This window comes from Chelonia mydas, chromosome 10 (genome assembly GCF_015237465.2).
Source record: "Chelonia mydas isolate rCheMyd1 chromosome 10, rCheMyd1.pri.v2, whole genome shotgun sequence".
Taxonomy (NCBI): Eukaryota; Metazoa; Chordata; order Testudines; family Cheloniidae; genus Chelonia; species Chelonia mydas.
In genome coordinates, this window is record NC_051250.2 from 15610349 (window position 1) to 15625160 (window position 14812).

Genomic DNA, 14812 nt, shown 5'->3' on the forward strand with positions numbered 1-14812 from the left:
AACTTCCTCGATGGGACTGAATATTTATTTCCTTATAATGGAAACGGATGCCCTGGGAGAGCACTAGAAGTGACATATTATTACTTGGTTCATTGAGGGCATGATTCTCATTTACTCTATGGACCCTTCACACTATAAGTTACAGTTACATCCACTATTAGTTACACTGCCAGAGTTGTGTATAAGGCTTTAGTGTAAACGAGGACCAGACCCTATGGACTGCTGAGCTTCTAACTCCTCGTGACAAAAGGGAGAGCCTCTTATTGAGGATGATGATACCACAGCACCACCTCTGACATGAGTGGAGTTTGAAGATGGAGTTGTATGGATTTTAGAACGGCTGTTAGAGCATCCATTTACACTATTGTGGTCAGTCTCAGATTAACACTTCTCTAGTCTCACCTGAGACTGCTGTTGAAGCTTCTCTTGTATCTGCTGGTGTTAATGTCCTAGTTGGCTGTCACTTGCTAATTAATTCTATGTAGCTTATAACAAACAGAAGACAAAGAGTAAAGGAACAGCCTGAAGAGTGTCAGTGTTTTAGTGTAATGCAAGTTCCCCTATGCTTATGGAAGAAGTTAGTGGAATTAGATTAGGAAATAGCTCTGTAAATATTTTATCTACATATGCTTTAATACTTTTATTTAGACTATACTGCAAGCAGATTCATTTCATGGTTAGAACTTCACAATATGAATTGCTTTGTATTTGTCTGAATTGCACTTTTCAATTTAATTCTGAAATTTTGAAGCCAAAAAAGCAGTTTCTTCCCAAAAGCACTGTGTTTAAATCGGTGCAGACAGTAAAACAAATGTGGAGGGAAAGTTATGTACCAGGTAACTCTCCAGAAAGACAAGCCAATGGGGGGTTTGAAATATACCTATTAAGCAAAAGGAAACAACTAACATTTCTTTAATTGTTTTCTGGACTTAATAAGAAAACTGGCCAAGCACTTCTGAAAACAGAATTCACTGCTCTAGGGCCAGATCCTTAGCCAATGTAAATCGCCGATTGCTCAGAGATAGTTTCATTATTTAAAGTGTCATATGTCCACTCTATACTTGTACGCTGACTGCACATTATTTTTATAAAATATCTCCCTTTGTCCTTTTGGTTTAGTTCATTTTTATAAACACCTTACACTACTAAAATGTAAGCAGTTGGGTTAAGAGAAAGAGATATCAGATAATCTGAAAACAACAACATATTTGGGTATTGTAGAGTAATTTATTTATTTAAAATACCTCTTTATATGATACACTCCTCCATGATGATTTCATTCTAACTGTAGTGGAGGGAAAGCAAATGAAGAGTGTCATTAATAAATAAATAAATACCAGTAACTCTAGATTTTCACCTGTATCACTATACAGTGACATCAACTTCATTCTGAAATTCAGCTCTTTTAGGCTTTTGTAACCCATCTTTCAGACAGGATTAGCATCACATTTGGTCTCAGTGTTGAATTTCAAACATTACAGAATCCCATCTTTAACTGTTGCAGTCACTCTGTGTTAGCCATTGCCCTACTTTTATTTTATATCTTTTACTGCGCTGTACAACTCATTTCAATTACTTTACTGCTTATGAATATTTTGCTTGGGGTGAATGGTTTTTAAATGTTGTGTTCTCTAAGTGGCAGAGTTTATGAGACAGCCAGGCAGAGTCCTTTGAATTTTTGGTCCTTAGATGTGGAGTTGAACATGGATGTTATACAAGCAAATGTCTATGTGGTGGTCTCCCTAAGAAATTTAATCCACTAGTATAGTGTTTTTGCTAACTGCAACATTAAAATAGATTTGGTTGATTTTTTACACTAGCTACATGACATAATTCAGTGTAAAGGTGGGGAGGGGAGAATGTTTGATTTGGTAGCTGTCAGAACACCAGAAGTCTTCCAGATCTTGTCAGGTCTTCCATAATAGCCTTGGTCATGATGTTGTCTTCAATACAATTTATATTTCCTTTTCCTTGCAAATTAGTAACCACAGGCAAATCAAATGCTTAAGAATAAAAGAGTTCAGCAAGCAGCATATTAGGAATCCAAATGGAAACAAAGGAAGCCCGCAATAAAGTCCCGAGGTCAAATCCTGGCCCCACTGAAGTCAATGGCAACACCTTAGCAGATTAAAAAATACGGTGTAAGTTCTAGCAAGAAAATGCTTGGATGCTGAAATAGATCCAAACAAGATTTCAGAAGCAACCCACTAGTACATGAAGAGAAGGAAGCTCAGCAAGGAAGTTATAATGTGAAACTTCACATGATCTTGAAAAGACATAAAAGAGGACCTAAAATGGAAGATACAGAAGAGGATGCAAAACCCACCTGAAAGGGAAAGGGACAATTTATGAGAAAAACCTGCAGAAAATACATAGTACATCAGTCCCAGCTTCCTTTGACAGATGGACTATAACAAATTTTAAATGGAAGACTAACATGAGTATGAAATACTGAGCTAAAAGGATGGATAGGCAGACCACAAAATGCCACGGGACAAGATCTTCAAACGGTGAAAATCAGCATAACTCCATTAAAATAATTTGATATACATTGATTTGCACCAGCTGAGGATCTGACCCATGTTTCAAAGTGTGAGCCATGATTATTACGAATAGCTTTCCAGTTGACCAGAGACAGGAAAAGAGCCTGCTGACTGCGTTCAGTATTTGGTATAGTTCATATGAGACCCTTTTTATGGAGATGAATCCTGAAATCTATATTCAGTTTTACTTAGTCCTTATTGAGGCAATATTCTCACTGACCTCAAGGGGAATTTTCACTGAATATGGATTGAGTAAAGGTTTCAGGATTTAGCCTACAGTGCAATTGTTCATATTCTAGCCATGGTGTATAGAACTGACCCTGTTTATGCAAACAATAAAATTAGTCCCTATACAACAATATTTGAGTAGATACTTTGGGTTAGATCCTCAACTGGTGGAAATGGGACTTAGGTCATTTCATATCAACTGCCCCTATTCAAGCTGATAGATCTTATTTTGTTACTAATTGTGCAAAATTAAAGAGGCATTTAAAGCAAGTGTCTAATTATTAGTGATTTTAAGACTTCTTACAAAATGTATGGCAATAAAGAAAGGAAATGACTATTAAAGTATTATTACTTTTTTATATTGGTAACACTTTATATTTCTTGATTCCAAATTCAGGTACACAAAAATTATAATTAATTATATAAGTCTAGGCTTGATTCTCATCTCATACTGGTGTAACTTCATGAATGTCAGTGGATTTACTAGTGATCTACATAGTATTAGTCAGAAGAGTATCAGGCCAGAGTAATTGCACCATAATTTTTGTGTACCTGAATTTGGAATCAAGAAATATAAAGTGTTACCAATATAAAAAAGTAATAATCATTTAAGAGTCATTTCCTTTCTAATGTATGACTTTTGTCTCCTATGAAATATATTCTCTGCTCAGCATGTTAAGCAATTCCTACCAATACTAACAAGAGTAATGCATGCACTTAAAGAGGATAATATATGCATAAATTAATTATTGTACTAAAATCTGACAAATCTGTAAGTACAAACTAACACTTCAAGTGCTTTTACTGTGGTCTTCATCCTGTAACCCTTGCTCACATGAATAATCCTTAATCACATGAGCAGAATCTTGCTTGAGAAGTGTAACCTGAATTCTGCAGTTCCAGGTTTTCTAACATTTGAGAGATTTCTTTTCAACTCTAATGTTCTTGAAAGTTAATATGGACTCAAACCACTATGTGCCTGCAATTCTAATTTCACTTTAAGGAAATTCCTTGTGTTGTTTTTTGTATAGGTCTATAGGCACACTAAGATCCAATCTGTCATTTGTAAAATACATCTGTTATCTATTCCATGTGTTTAAAATGATTTACATATGGATTATTTAGATAGGCCATCCTGTCTTGCAAGGAAGAAATGGATAACAAACTAACCTGTTTACTTTTACCCTGGTTTAGCTGGCTTTTGCTGTCAGGGATGGTTTTGGTCTCCCCGCTGTCCCTTTCCAGGGATAGCACTGTAATTCAGAAATGGCTCGGACATGTGAAAATCCAGCTTGCTGTGGAAAGATCATCCCAAAGGACGTCTTCCTTTCCCCTATCCTAGTGAAAAGTTCTCTTTGTCAGACTGACACATCACTTCAGTTCTTTCATCTCTCACTTCCTCTGAGCCTCCCCAGAGTCAACAGACTTAGGGACACCAAACTGGCTTTTCTTTTCTAAGGATCTGACAGTTGGAGTCACCTTCCAGCGGGTGACCTTAAAATCTGGGTGCTATTTGGAAACCCCAAGTCCCTGGAGTTTATAGACTATGTCTTGATAGCAGAGTTGAAAATTTAATTAAGCACATATGTGGATTTATTAAAAATTTGCTGCTTTTGTTTGTATTCTCTTACAATATAAATAGAAAAAAAGGTTATTTAGTTAGGCAGGAAATTGGAGCTCGGTCTCAAATCGAGCATTTGATCCATGACAAGGTAACCTAAGTAGTGGTTATTGTCACCTTTTGAATCCTATATAAGACAGGCTGGCAAGCCAGACAACACTACTGTTTTGTCTCATATCTCTTCAGCTATTTTTTCTTCACCTACTTGGGAAAATCAAAAAGGTGAGCAGCCAGCTAGAGATTAAAGAGCAGATCTCTGCAAGAGTGAGCCAGTAGCAAGTACAGTAGCTCATGGTGTAAGATGTCCAGTTTTATCTCTGGAGGTTCTATAAAGATGGAGCTTATGTAGATAAGTACTGGGTTTTGTTTTATTTTTTAGGCTTGCTGGTGGAGGAAAAAAACTTCTTTTGTTTCCTTTTTCTTCTGCATGCCCTATTATTGTGTATTGCTAAATGCCACACATTCCAACAAACTAGTGGTTAGGTTACTTTGACTATTACATGGAGAGTTTCAATCCGTCTGACCTGCCTCAATATTAAGTCGGTAACAGATAAAAATGTGTCGCCAACTTAAAATGATGTTCATGCAAGCAAATTGATTAAAATAGGGATATAAAAAATGTTAAGTAACAGTAGCTTCCATGTTTACTAATTAGCTTCTCTTCCCTTAAAATACCCCTGTTACAATATTTAATTTAAAAATGGTCTGTTATAAAACTCTAAACAAACAAGCTTACTGGGGGGACGTATTTACTTGTGTATGTGTTTGCAATTCACTTGTACTTGTCTATAATACATTTTTTTTTTTTTTGGTGACCAGGTTTAAGATGAGCATCACTGACCTCCTCAGCCCTTCTGCTATTGCTGCTGCCCTGAGGGACTGCCAAGGTAAGAAAATCTATAGGTAAACATAAACCTATTATTCAGTAAAATATGTAACAAATTTAATTCAGTCTTCAAGGAATATTGAAGACATGTTTCCAGAGAGTTCACGATGAACAAGAGATTTTTTTTTGTTGTTGTCTTAGTGGCTGGCTGAGTTAATTTGTTACTGCTCAGGTGGTGGGCTTAGTTTATATGTTATCCACACATGATTTTTTTCATGTTTCCCGACGCTCATTTATTATGTTGTAAGATTAACTAAATTGTCAGGGCACCTAGAGCTTCTTGTATTGGCAGCCCCCCCCCCCCGCCCCTTTTAACTACTGTTTACATCTAAAACAATAAAATTAAAATATCAAAGTAACATGATCAGACTGTTCAGGATCTGAAGCTAATACAAGGAGTGCTAATGGAAATGACCTGGGTCATCCTGGCTTTTATTGTTTATCTCCAGCCCCTGATTCCTTCAGCCACAAAAAATTCTTTCAGCTCAGCGGAATGTCCAAAAAGAGCAGCAGTCAGATCAAGGATATCTTCCGGCTCTTAGACAATGATCAAAGCGGCTTTATTGAGGAAGATGAACTCAAGTAAGAGTTTTCTTTGTTTCTTTGACTAGTAAGAGACTTTCACAGAGGTCAGCATTACTTTGTGTGCTAAACCATCCTCTGCTGAAGCTGAAGGCGGGTCATACTGAATATAAGTATGGTAAATCCTTGTACTGATTTTGAATGATGTCCTATGGGAATCTTTAGAGAGAAAACAATAAGGTCTAAAAACTAGCAAAATGGAGAGAGAAGGTACAGAAAATGTCATTCCTCAGGGCTGCGCTTTGGCAAAGCGTACAATCAAACATGCCCAGACTGCACTTATCAAGCAGAAATGTATTAAATGAAGCTTTAAATTCCAAAACAATACAGGCTCTTTTTGGATGACTTGGCAACAAGGTGTAGATAATCTGTTTATAGAAACTGACTGGCTTGATAATGCACTTGGCATAAAAAGAATTGTCTTCCATGATAAACACACCCAAAGGATATTTTCTTCTAGGTATTTCCTCCAGCGGTTTGAGTGCGGAGCCAGAGTATTAACTACTTCAGAAACCAAGACTTTTTTGGCAGCTGCAGATCATGATGGGGATGGCAAAATTGGGGTTGAAGGTATGAAGTTATTTACATATTGAATAATGTGCAGGAGAATGTGTGATTATGGTGCCTCATTCTTCTCTCACTTACTCTGGTTTTATATCAGTGTCACTCCACTGACTTCTGTGGAGTCACGCGTGATTTAGAACCTGTGTGAGGGGAGAATGAGGGCATGATGTTGGAGACCCATCTTTGAAATCTCTTCTGCAGAAGTAGGCTGAAAAGACCAGACCACACATCCTATGGAACCTAATAATTACTGCTCACTCAAAACTCCTGTTTACTTCAATGGGAATTCTATGTTCAGAACAGTGGATGATTCTCTTCCCACTTAAACTGGTGTGAATCAGGAATGACAACATTAGTGGACAGGTTTCAGAGTGGTAGCCGTGTTAGTCTGTATCAGCAAAAACAACAAGGAGTCCTTGTGGCACCTTAGAGACTACACTGACATTAATGTAAAACCTGAGAGGAAGACTCAGACAATGGCAGGATCACCACAGTATCACATACAAGTGGGCTCATTTACACTAGCATACACCAGCAATAACTCCATTAATATCAGCAAAATTATTCCAGATTTGCAAAAGTTTAACTGAGAGAAGTATTTGAACCATTGTCTGTTTTGCACAGAAGAAATGCAGGGTGAGTGTAATAGAGGGCAGAGACAATCAAGTAGCATCATCTCCCTTCCCCAGATCCCACAAAAGGTCCTCTATGTGTGGGGTTTGGATGCTGTGGATTTCAGGTAGAGTGTCTGGGTGAGGATGGGGTCTGACCTGGGGGAATGATCACCCTAGGCCAGAAGTTCTCAAATTTCATTGTACCGCGACCCCCTTCTGACAACAAAAATTACTACACGGCCCCAGGAGAGGGGACCGAAACCTGAGCCTACCCAAGTCCTGCCAAAGCCCAAGCCCCACCACCCCAGGCTGGAGGACCAAAGCCTAAGCCCAAGGGCTCCAGCCCCAGGTGGGGGGCCTGTAACCTGAGCCCTACCACCTGGCTTTGGCTTCAGCCCTGGGCGGTGAGGCTCAGGCTTTGACCCCAGACAGTTCAGCTCAGGCTTTGGCTTCAGCCCCAGCAAGTCTAGTGCCAGCCCTGGCAACCCCACTAAATGGAGTCGTGACTCACTTTGGTGTCCCAACCCACAGTCTGAGAATCGCTGCCCTATGCAGTAGCATCTTTCCCCAATACCTGGAGATTCCAATGTGATTTAATGCCCAGTGCAGCAGTAACTTCCACATGTCCAGGTTCTGTGTCTTCTATTCCCCTTTTGGGACAGGTGGTGCACAAAGATGGACAGGTATCTAATGGCAGCTTGGCTGAAGAAGAGGACAGGCTGCCAAGGAGAAGGGGCCCTAGAGAGCAACATAAAAGGAATATCCTTGTGTGCAGGTTCCCCAGCTTGCTGCATGATGGGAGAGCCACAACTCTCCCGTTCCTTCCCGTGGAGCAGGGATGAGCAAACTACGGCCCACGGGCTGGATATGGCCCACAAGCTGTTTTAAGCCAGCACAAGCTCCTTCTGGGGAGTGGGGTCTGGGGCTTACCCCACTCTGGCGCTTCAGCCGGGGCGCTGGGTCACGGGCCACACCACGCTGCTAGGCCCTGCTCCGGCACTCCAGCTGGGGTGCAAGGTTGGGGGCCGCACCACGTGGCTCCCAGAAGCCGTGGCATGGCCCTCTCCAGCTCCTACGTGCTCTAATGGCCCCTTCTGGCACTCCAATGGGAGCTGCAGGGCAGTGCCTGAGGATGGGTCAGCGTACAGAGCCACCTGGCCGTGCCTCCATGTAGGAGCCGGAGTGGGGCATGCCACTGCTTCCGGGAGCTGCTTGAGGTAAGCGTCGCTGGGAGCCAGCACCCCTGAGCCTCTCTCCACACCCCAACCCCCTGCCCCAGCCCTGATCACCCTCCCGCTCTCCAAACCCCTCGATCCCAGCCCAGAACACCCTCCTGCACCCCAAACCTCTCATCCCCAGCCCCACCCCAGAGCCTGCATCCCCAGCCAGAACCTGCACCCCTTCCCACACCCCTGCCCCAGCCATGATCCCCCTCCCACCCTCCAAACCCCTCGGTCCCAGCCCAGAGCATCCTCCTACACCCCAAACTCCTCATACCCAGCCCCACCCCAGAGCCCGTACCCCCAACAAAGCTCTCGCCCCCTCACACACCCCAACCCCAATTTTGTGAGCATTCATGGCCCGCCATACAATTTCTATTCCCTGATGTGGCCCTTGGGCCAATAAGTTCGCCCACCTCCTACCCTAGAGGGAATGAAAGCTAGTACCACAGAAAATATGCAAGGGTAAGATCAAGGGATTTCATGAATAGTTTATCTAGTCCCATGTGGATGGGACTGAGGGATCCCCACAGAATCTAAGGGCCTGCAAGGTTCTAAAAGCTGTCATGTTTCTCTGAAGGCCCAATACTGTATATCAAACCCAGGCAAAATTCTAGTAGGATTTTTGCCCAAGGACTGAAATATCATGCTCTAAATGAACTAAAAAAAGTCAATTAAAAAATAGGGGATGGTTGAACTTATTTTGCTTCATTTAAAACCCACTCAAACATCATGGCTTCAGACGTTAACTCAAACTAACATATTATTGGGTTCCTACTTCATTTAGAAGAGATTATGAAAAAGAGGGACAGAGGGAATTGGGAACAATATTAATATAGTATAAATACCACAAAGAGGACATTCAGTTGTGCCAGCCTAGCTCGTGGTGGCTTTAATACATAACACAGATTTTCCTTGAGATAGGAAAACGTGTATTTCTTTTAAAAACGAAAGCAACCTTGGGGAAAAGGTGTGGGTTTAAACTACAGGAAAATGGGCTTGTGAAATTAGTCTGGTGAACCCCCCAAACAGTCCAAAAGGTCCATAAAATAGTGAACCTCAAGAGAAAATTTTCATAACTGTTTTCTTGGACGCATTAATCTGAGAGAAACAATTTAGGTAATAAACCCCAGTACTGGTGACTATGGTCCCAAAATTACATGACTCAGGATGATGCTTGTCAGTTAGTCTGAGATGGAGGAGAAACCTACTTTATAACGATCAGGAGGCTTGTTCAAAAACTTATATATTTATTCTATTTTTTTACTTCCCATCTAGGCTCCTTTTACTTGATTGTTTTATGCTCTTTTCAGTTGCAAAGCTCTTGAAAAGGCTGTAGTGTTCAGTTTTTTTCAGTGTAATGTTTTTATTAATGCTACTGTTACTTCTCCATTATTCTTTGGTAGAATTCCAGGAAATGGTGCTCTCCTGAAGGACTGAAGGCAACAGAGAAAGAAACAGAAAGGGGAGGGGGGAATGAATCTCCAAGAAATGATACTCTAAAACTCTGTAAATCAGAGAGTCCCCTTGTTTATTTATTAAATCTTCACAGTGTCTGTTATTTGTTTGCTGCTCTAATGAGGTACCAAAGCACCAGTTAATAATGATTTTTGGTAACGTGGACCATTTTACCATGTTCTAGGAACACATTTCAGCAGACACTGCCCTTAAAATTATCCAATAAAAATAAATTTCTCATCACATGCTGCTGCCTGTATTTGATCTTTCTGACCACCACACTGGAACATGTGTGAATTCTTAAATTAAAAATGTTAATCTCTGAAAGATACTAATTCCCACTGCCCCACCAGCCCTCCATGGGCAGCCCTTCTGTTGAAGTCAATGGAAGTTCTCTTGTTGGGTCAAGCCCAACATTTTCAACCAAACTGTTGACTGTCAAAAACTTAGTCCTGGAGCTTTTATTCAGGAGGACATGGGGAAAAGAAATCTTAGACTGACTTCCAATTAAAAAACATTCTTGGACTTTTGCCTAAGAAAGAGTTTCAGGATGGGGCTGTCACAATACCATGCAGACCCTTGATAAGGACAATAAACTATCCAAATAGGAGATAACAGTTTTCTGCTTGATTTTGTTTCAGTAATTTAGGCTCAGGACCATGTTCTCCTGAGGAAGGGACAAAGTCAGAAGAAAACATACACGTACTTGAGGCTGCAGAGAAATTGTCATATCATGGAGTCTTCAAAATCACAGAGAAGGCAAATGGCCCTCCTAATCACGGATTTGTGAGAAAATCCCTCAGATACAGCCCTGTTGTACACTACAAACTTATGTTGGCATAACTATGTCGCCTAAGGCTGTGGAAAGTCCAGTGTTATATCAACAGGAGGTCTTCTCCTGTGGACATAGCTATCACCTCGTGAGGAGGTGGAGTACCTATGCCAACAGGAGAAGCTCTCCTGTCAGGACAGGCAGCGCTATAAGTGTAGACAAGCTCATAGAAGCCCAGACTGTACTCCCTACCTTTTACTCTAAGGCTGTAGTGCTCCAGTGCCTTCCCGCTGGTGGCTGGCCTTTAGTTTTCTCCAGGGAGGATGGCTGAATGTGTGGAGGAATCTATGGGGAATTACTGCTGACATGGCTCAGGGCTCCTGTATACCAATCACAAGAGACTTTCAGTCTCTGCCTGCAGTGTCAGAAAAATGCCCTTCCCCAAGCCTGTTATTTTATGCACTGCTAGAGAAATACTTTTATGAACAAAAATCATCCATTCTTTAGGAAAACAGGACAGATGGATTAGATCGGGGTTCTCAAACTGGGGATCGAGGTTATTACGGGGGGGGGGTCACGAGCTGTCAGCCTCCACCCCAAACCCCGCTTCACCTTCAGCATTTATATATTTTTTTTTTAAAATTAATTTATAAAGGGGGTCACACTCAGAGGCTTGCTGTGTGAAAGGGGTCTCCAGTAAAAAAGTTTGAGAATCACTGCATTAGATGGAGTATATCTGATGGACTCATTGACTTTCACAACTCATCCGGTTCAGTGTGGCACCTTTTTCTTCAGACTTGAACTGTAAACCTTTGTCTTATCTACTCAAAATGCTTAACATTCAAAATTAGTAATAGATTAGGAACCAAATTCTATCCACAGTCATATCTTCGAAGCCTCACTGGAGGCTGACCTCAGCAACTTCAAAAGGGAATGTATGAGTGGGGCTGATAAAAGAATCAAGCTTAAAATTACATATTTGTTTATATTTTAGAATCAACTACTGTATTTGCAAATCTGTTCCCCACTTTACTGAAAAGACCTGAGTTCAGGATTCCATGCTTTCCCCCCCGATGTCTGCAATGGTTGATGACATTACCAATACCAAATACATTGAGGGAAAATGCTGGCTAGAGCATTTGTGAGGTAGTCAGTTGTTGCAGAGGAAGGAAATACAGAATCTTTGACAGCACCTAGGAGAGGGAGCTTTGTACATCTTACAGCAGCAAAGTCACAGAAACTATCAAATTAATCCAATTTACAAGCACTTCTACTTACTATTATTGGGATGTTGTTTTGGGCCACACACATATTATCTTTCCCTCCAAGCAGTATGTTGCCAATCTAAAGTAATATACTGGAAAAAATCCCAATGGTTTCAAATGCATTTCACACTGAAACACAAACTTCTACACAAATTAAGCTTTTCCTGGTACTACATGAAGGTTTTTTTCTGGAGTCATCTCATTCACAATGTCCTAAACCAGCAGTACTAATACAAATTCAAATATAATGCACTTTTCCAGTGTTCCTTTTTCTCCCACCTCTCTAATCTCTTCTTCCTTTGGGAGCACAGTATCATACAACCAAAGTCATCTTATCCTTTTTAAACAGGCACACAAATTCAAAGTGCTGCTTATATGGTTGGCTGAACAGCAGAATTATTATCGCAGCTTCATTTAATTGTTTGAGCAGCTGGACACTGTGTACACATGTGGAGGGAGGATAAGGTTGCCATGTTTTCCCCTTTATTGTTAATACATTGTACTAATACATTCAACAAGAAATGGACATTTATTTAACTAAAGCACTAGCATTACAATATTAAGAAATGTGGGACCAGATCCTTACCTGGCCACCACAGCTTCATTGACTTCAACTGAGCTACTCCTATTTACACCAGCTGAGGATCTGGTCCATGGAGTTTTTGATAGCATATGATGAATGCCACATGACAATCACAAGAAAAAGAAATGTGTCTTGGCAGTGGAATCAGTCTGATGACAGAAGAACACTGGACTAGTTCACATGTAAGTAACAAAAACAAACCCATTCTCCATTTTACTGGCAATAAAGTAAAGTGCCCTGATGTTGAATAATCATATTATTCTGGCCCAAGCAATAGATGTAAAATAAAGAACATACCCTGCTGCCATTGCAGGCCCCAGCTCTGGTTCATCTCAACCTGTAGGATATGCATTACAGACCCAGACCAGAAGAACCTGAGGGCACAGTAGCAAATCCATTATTCCCCTCCAAACTCAAATGCAGGAGAGGATCCCTCAGAACTAAATGCTTTGAGTGTGTCCACATAATATTTGAGCCCAGGGACAAGACCAAGCTCGTCAATCTACAGTCATTCAGACACCAAAGTCTTCACAGAAGAGCTGATCAAGACAGTGTCTGAATGATGACAAAGTTTACCAGGCTTGTGGTCTTTGGGGATGTCAGCATCCACGCAGACAATATCTTTAACTCTGTGTCACAAAATCTCCTACGTGAGTTCCCCAATTTAGGTTTTTGACATGCAATTTCCAGATCCTCACACACATAGCTGACCATATTCTAGACCAGCTGTTTCCAAACTTTATTGGTTCAAGTAGTACAACCTGAAAATTTCTCCTTTTTGTGCACATTTATTTAGGCCTTAATAGACTTAGCCTAAGTATTTCCAGATATTACAGTAAAATAATTGCCTAAGGAACACTAAAATGTTCAATTACATCCTTTTTAAACACCTCAGGTTTTTAGACAGTACATTAAAAGAAAACACAATGGTTCACCCACTATTATTATTTATGTCTTGGGTATTATTCAGATCACAAGGCACAACTACATGTTACAAATGACATCTTGTTATATTTTGATATGCCACTGAACTACATTCAGTGGCTTGACTCTTTAAACGTGTCTCATGTAACTTCAACATTCCTGCTAATTCATTCTCTGGATTATTGTGGCAGATGAGCAAAAGTGCCCTTTGCTTCCCTTTGTACAAAACTGAAATCAAGAAAAATACGAAACATTTTGAGTAGCCCTTAAAGAAAGTAAAAAAATAGCGCCCTTAAGGAGAAGTAGGTGCCTGGGTCAAACGGCGGGGGTCTGGGGTGAGTACATGAAGGAGAAAGAGGAGCTCAGAAAGGAGGGGTGCAAGTGGGGAAGTCTTGGCTGCAAGTGAGGCTTTACCTGGGCATCAGGCAGCTTCAGCTCCAGGCCTCTGTCTCCTCAGCTGCTCCAGCTCAGCCCTATCCCAAGCTTGGCCCGTGGAGGCCTGCACTGCTGGGCAAGCTGCACATGGGAGGGCTGGGAAAGCTGCTGGGAGGCAGCTCAACCGGCATCCAGCCAGCTACCCTGCGGCTGTAGCCAGACTTTTATGGTGCTGCCAACCCGAGTGATTTTTTGTGACTGACAGGATTTCAGAGGGTACTGGAGCCCCTCTGGTGATGACGCAAGAGGCATCAGCCCCCTGGCGAATTCCAGCCCTTGTTTAGAAGCCATCAAAGTCTCTCCTCTCTGCCTTTCCCACAGGAGAGAGCAAAGAGCCCAGCTCAGTTCCCTCCTTCCCGACTCTGAGAAACCTGGACAAGACAGCGACTCAGCTCCTCCCCCATCCAGCACCTCATCTGTGAAGGAGCTGAATAGGAGAGAAGAGCAGCTGGAGCTGCTTACCAGCTTGGGATGTGGGAGAGGGGACCCTGCTGTAGCCCCGCAACAAAGGCCTGAGGGGGGGAAAAAACCCAGAAGGAAGAGAGATGAGGCTGATGGGGGCTGAACTGAAGAGGGGAGCTGATGGAGGCTTGAATTGATGGGTGGTGAACTGATGGTAGGGGCTGAATTGAGGGACAGAGGGGATGGCAGGGTGGGAAGGGGTAAATTGATGGGGGGACTGAGGGACAGGATTAATTGCTGGGCAGGGAGCAGGCAGATGTGTGGGTGATAGCTCCTGCAGCAGGGGCCAAAATCAGTTTACCCAACACACTTGGGAGAGTGGACAACACTAACTGCCACATAGCCTGGGGAGGGGAAGATGGAATTCAAATATCAAAAGACAGACTGGAAAAAACACAATCTAATCTTTATTTATAAATCATTTTTTTTGAACCAACCAAATGATTTTGCAGTGTTCACCTCATGATTTTTTATCTCTTGAGATTGTCAACACTGCTTTTACCTACCAGACCCAACCAACTGCCTCCACCCTTCAACTTCCCTGGAGAGACAAGAGGGAATTTCCCATACATCCCCCGACTCCCAGCCCTATAAGGAACAGACTGCAGCCTCTGCAAACCAAAGAGCTCAGATGGAGCTCCCACTTGGCAGCAGC

At 41.7% G+C, this 14812-nt stretch overlaps 1 protein-coding gene across 2 annotated transcripts; it reads left to right on the top strand.

Moving 5' to 3' along the window:
* Positions 1-4555: 4555 nt before the first annotated feature.
* On the top strand, positions 4556-9958 carry LOC102947154 (parvalbumin, thymic CPV3). 2 transcript variants are annotated; one of them, XM_043524048.1, is made up of 5 exons: positions 4556-4614; positions 5212-5279; positions 5728-5860; positions 6321-6430; positions 9665-9958. In XM_043524048.1, exons 2-5 carry the CDS (start codon positions 5219-5221, stop codon positions 9688-9690), a joined length of 330 nt encoding a protein of 109 aa, XP_043379983.1. In that variant the 5' UTR covers positions 4556-4614; positions 5212-5218; the 3' UTR covers positions 9691-9958. The 2 variants fall into 2 exon arrangements, with proteins under 2 accessions (XP_043379983.1, XP_007060703.2); XM_007060641.3 differs by lacking the exon at positions 4556-4614 and having other exon boundaries at positions 4864-5279; positions 9665-9957.
* Positions 9959-14812: the final 4854 nt, after the last annotated feature.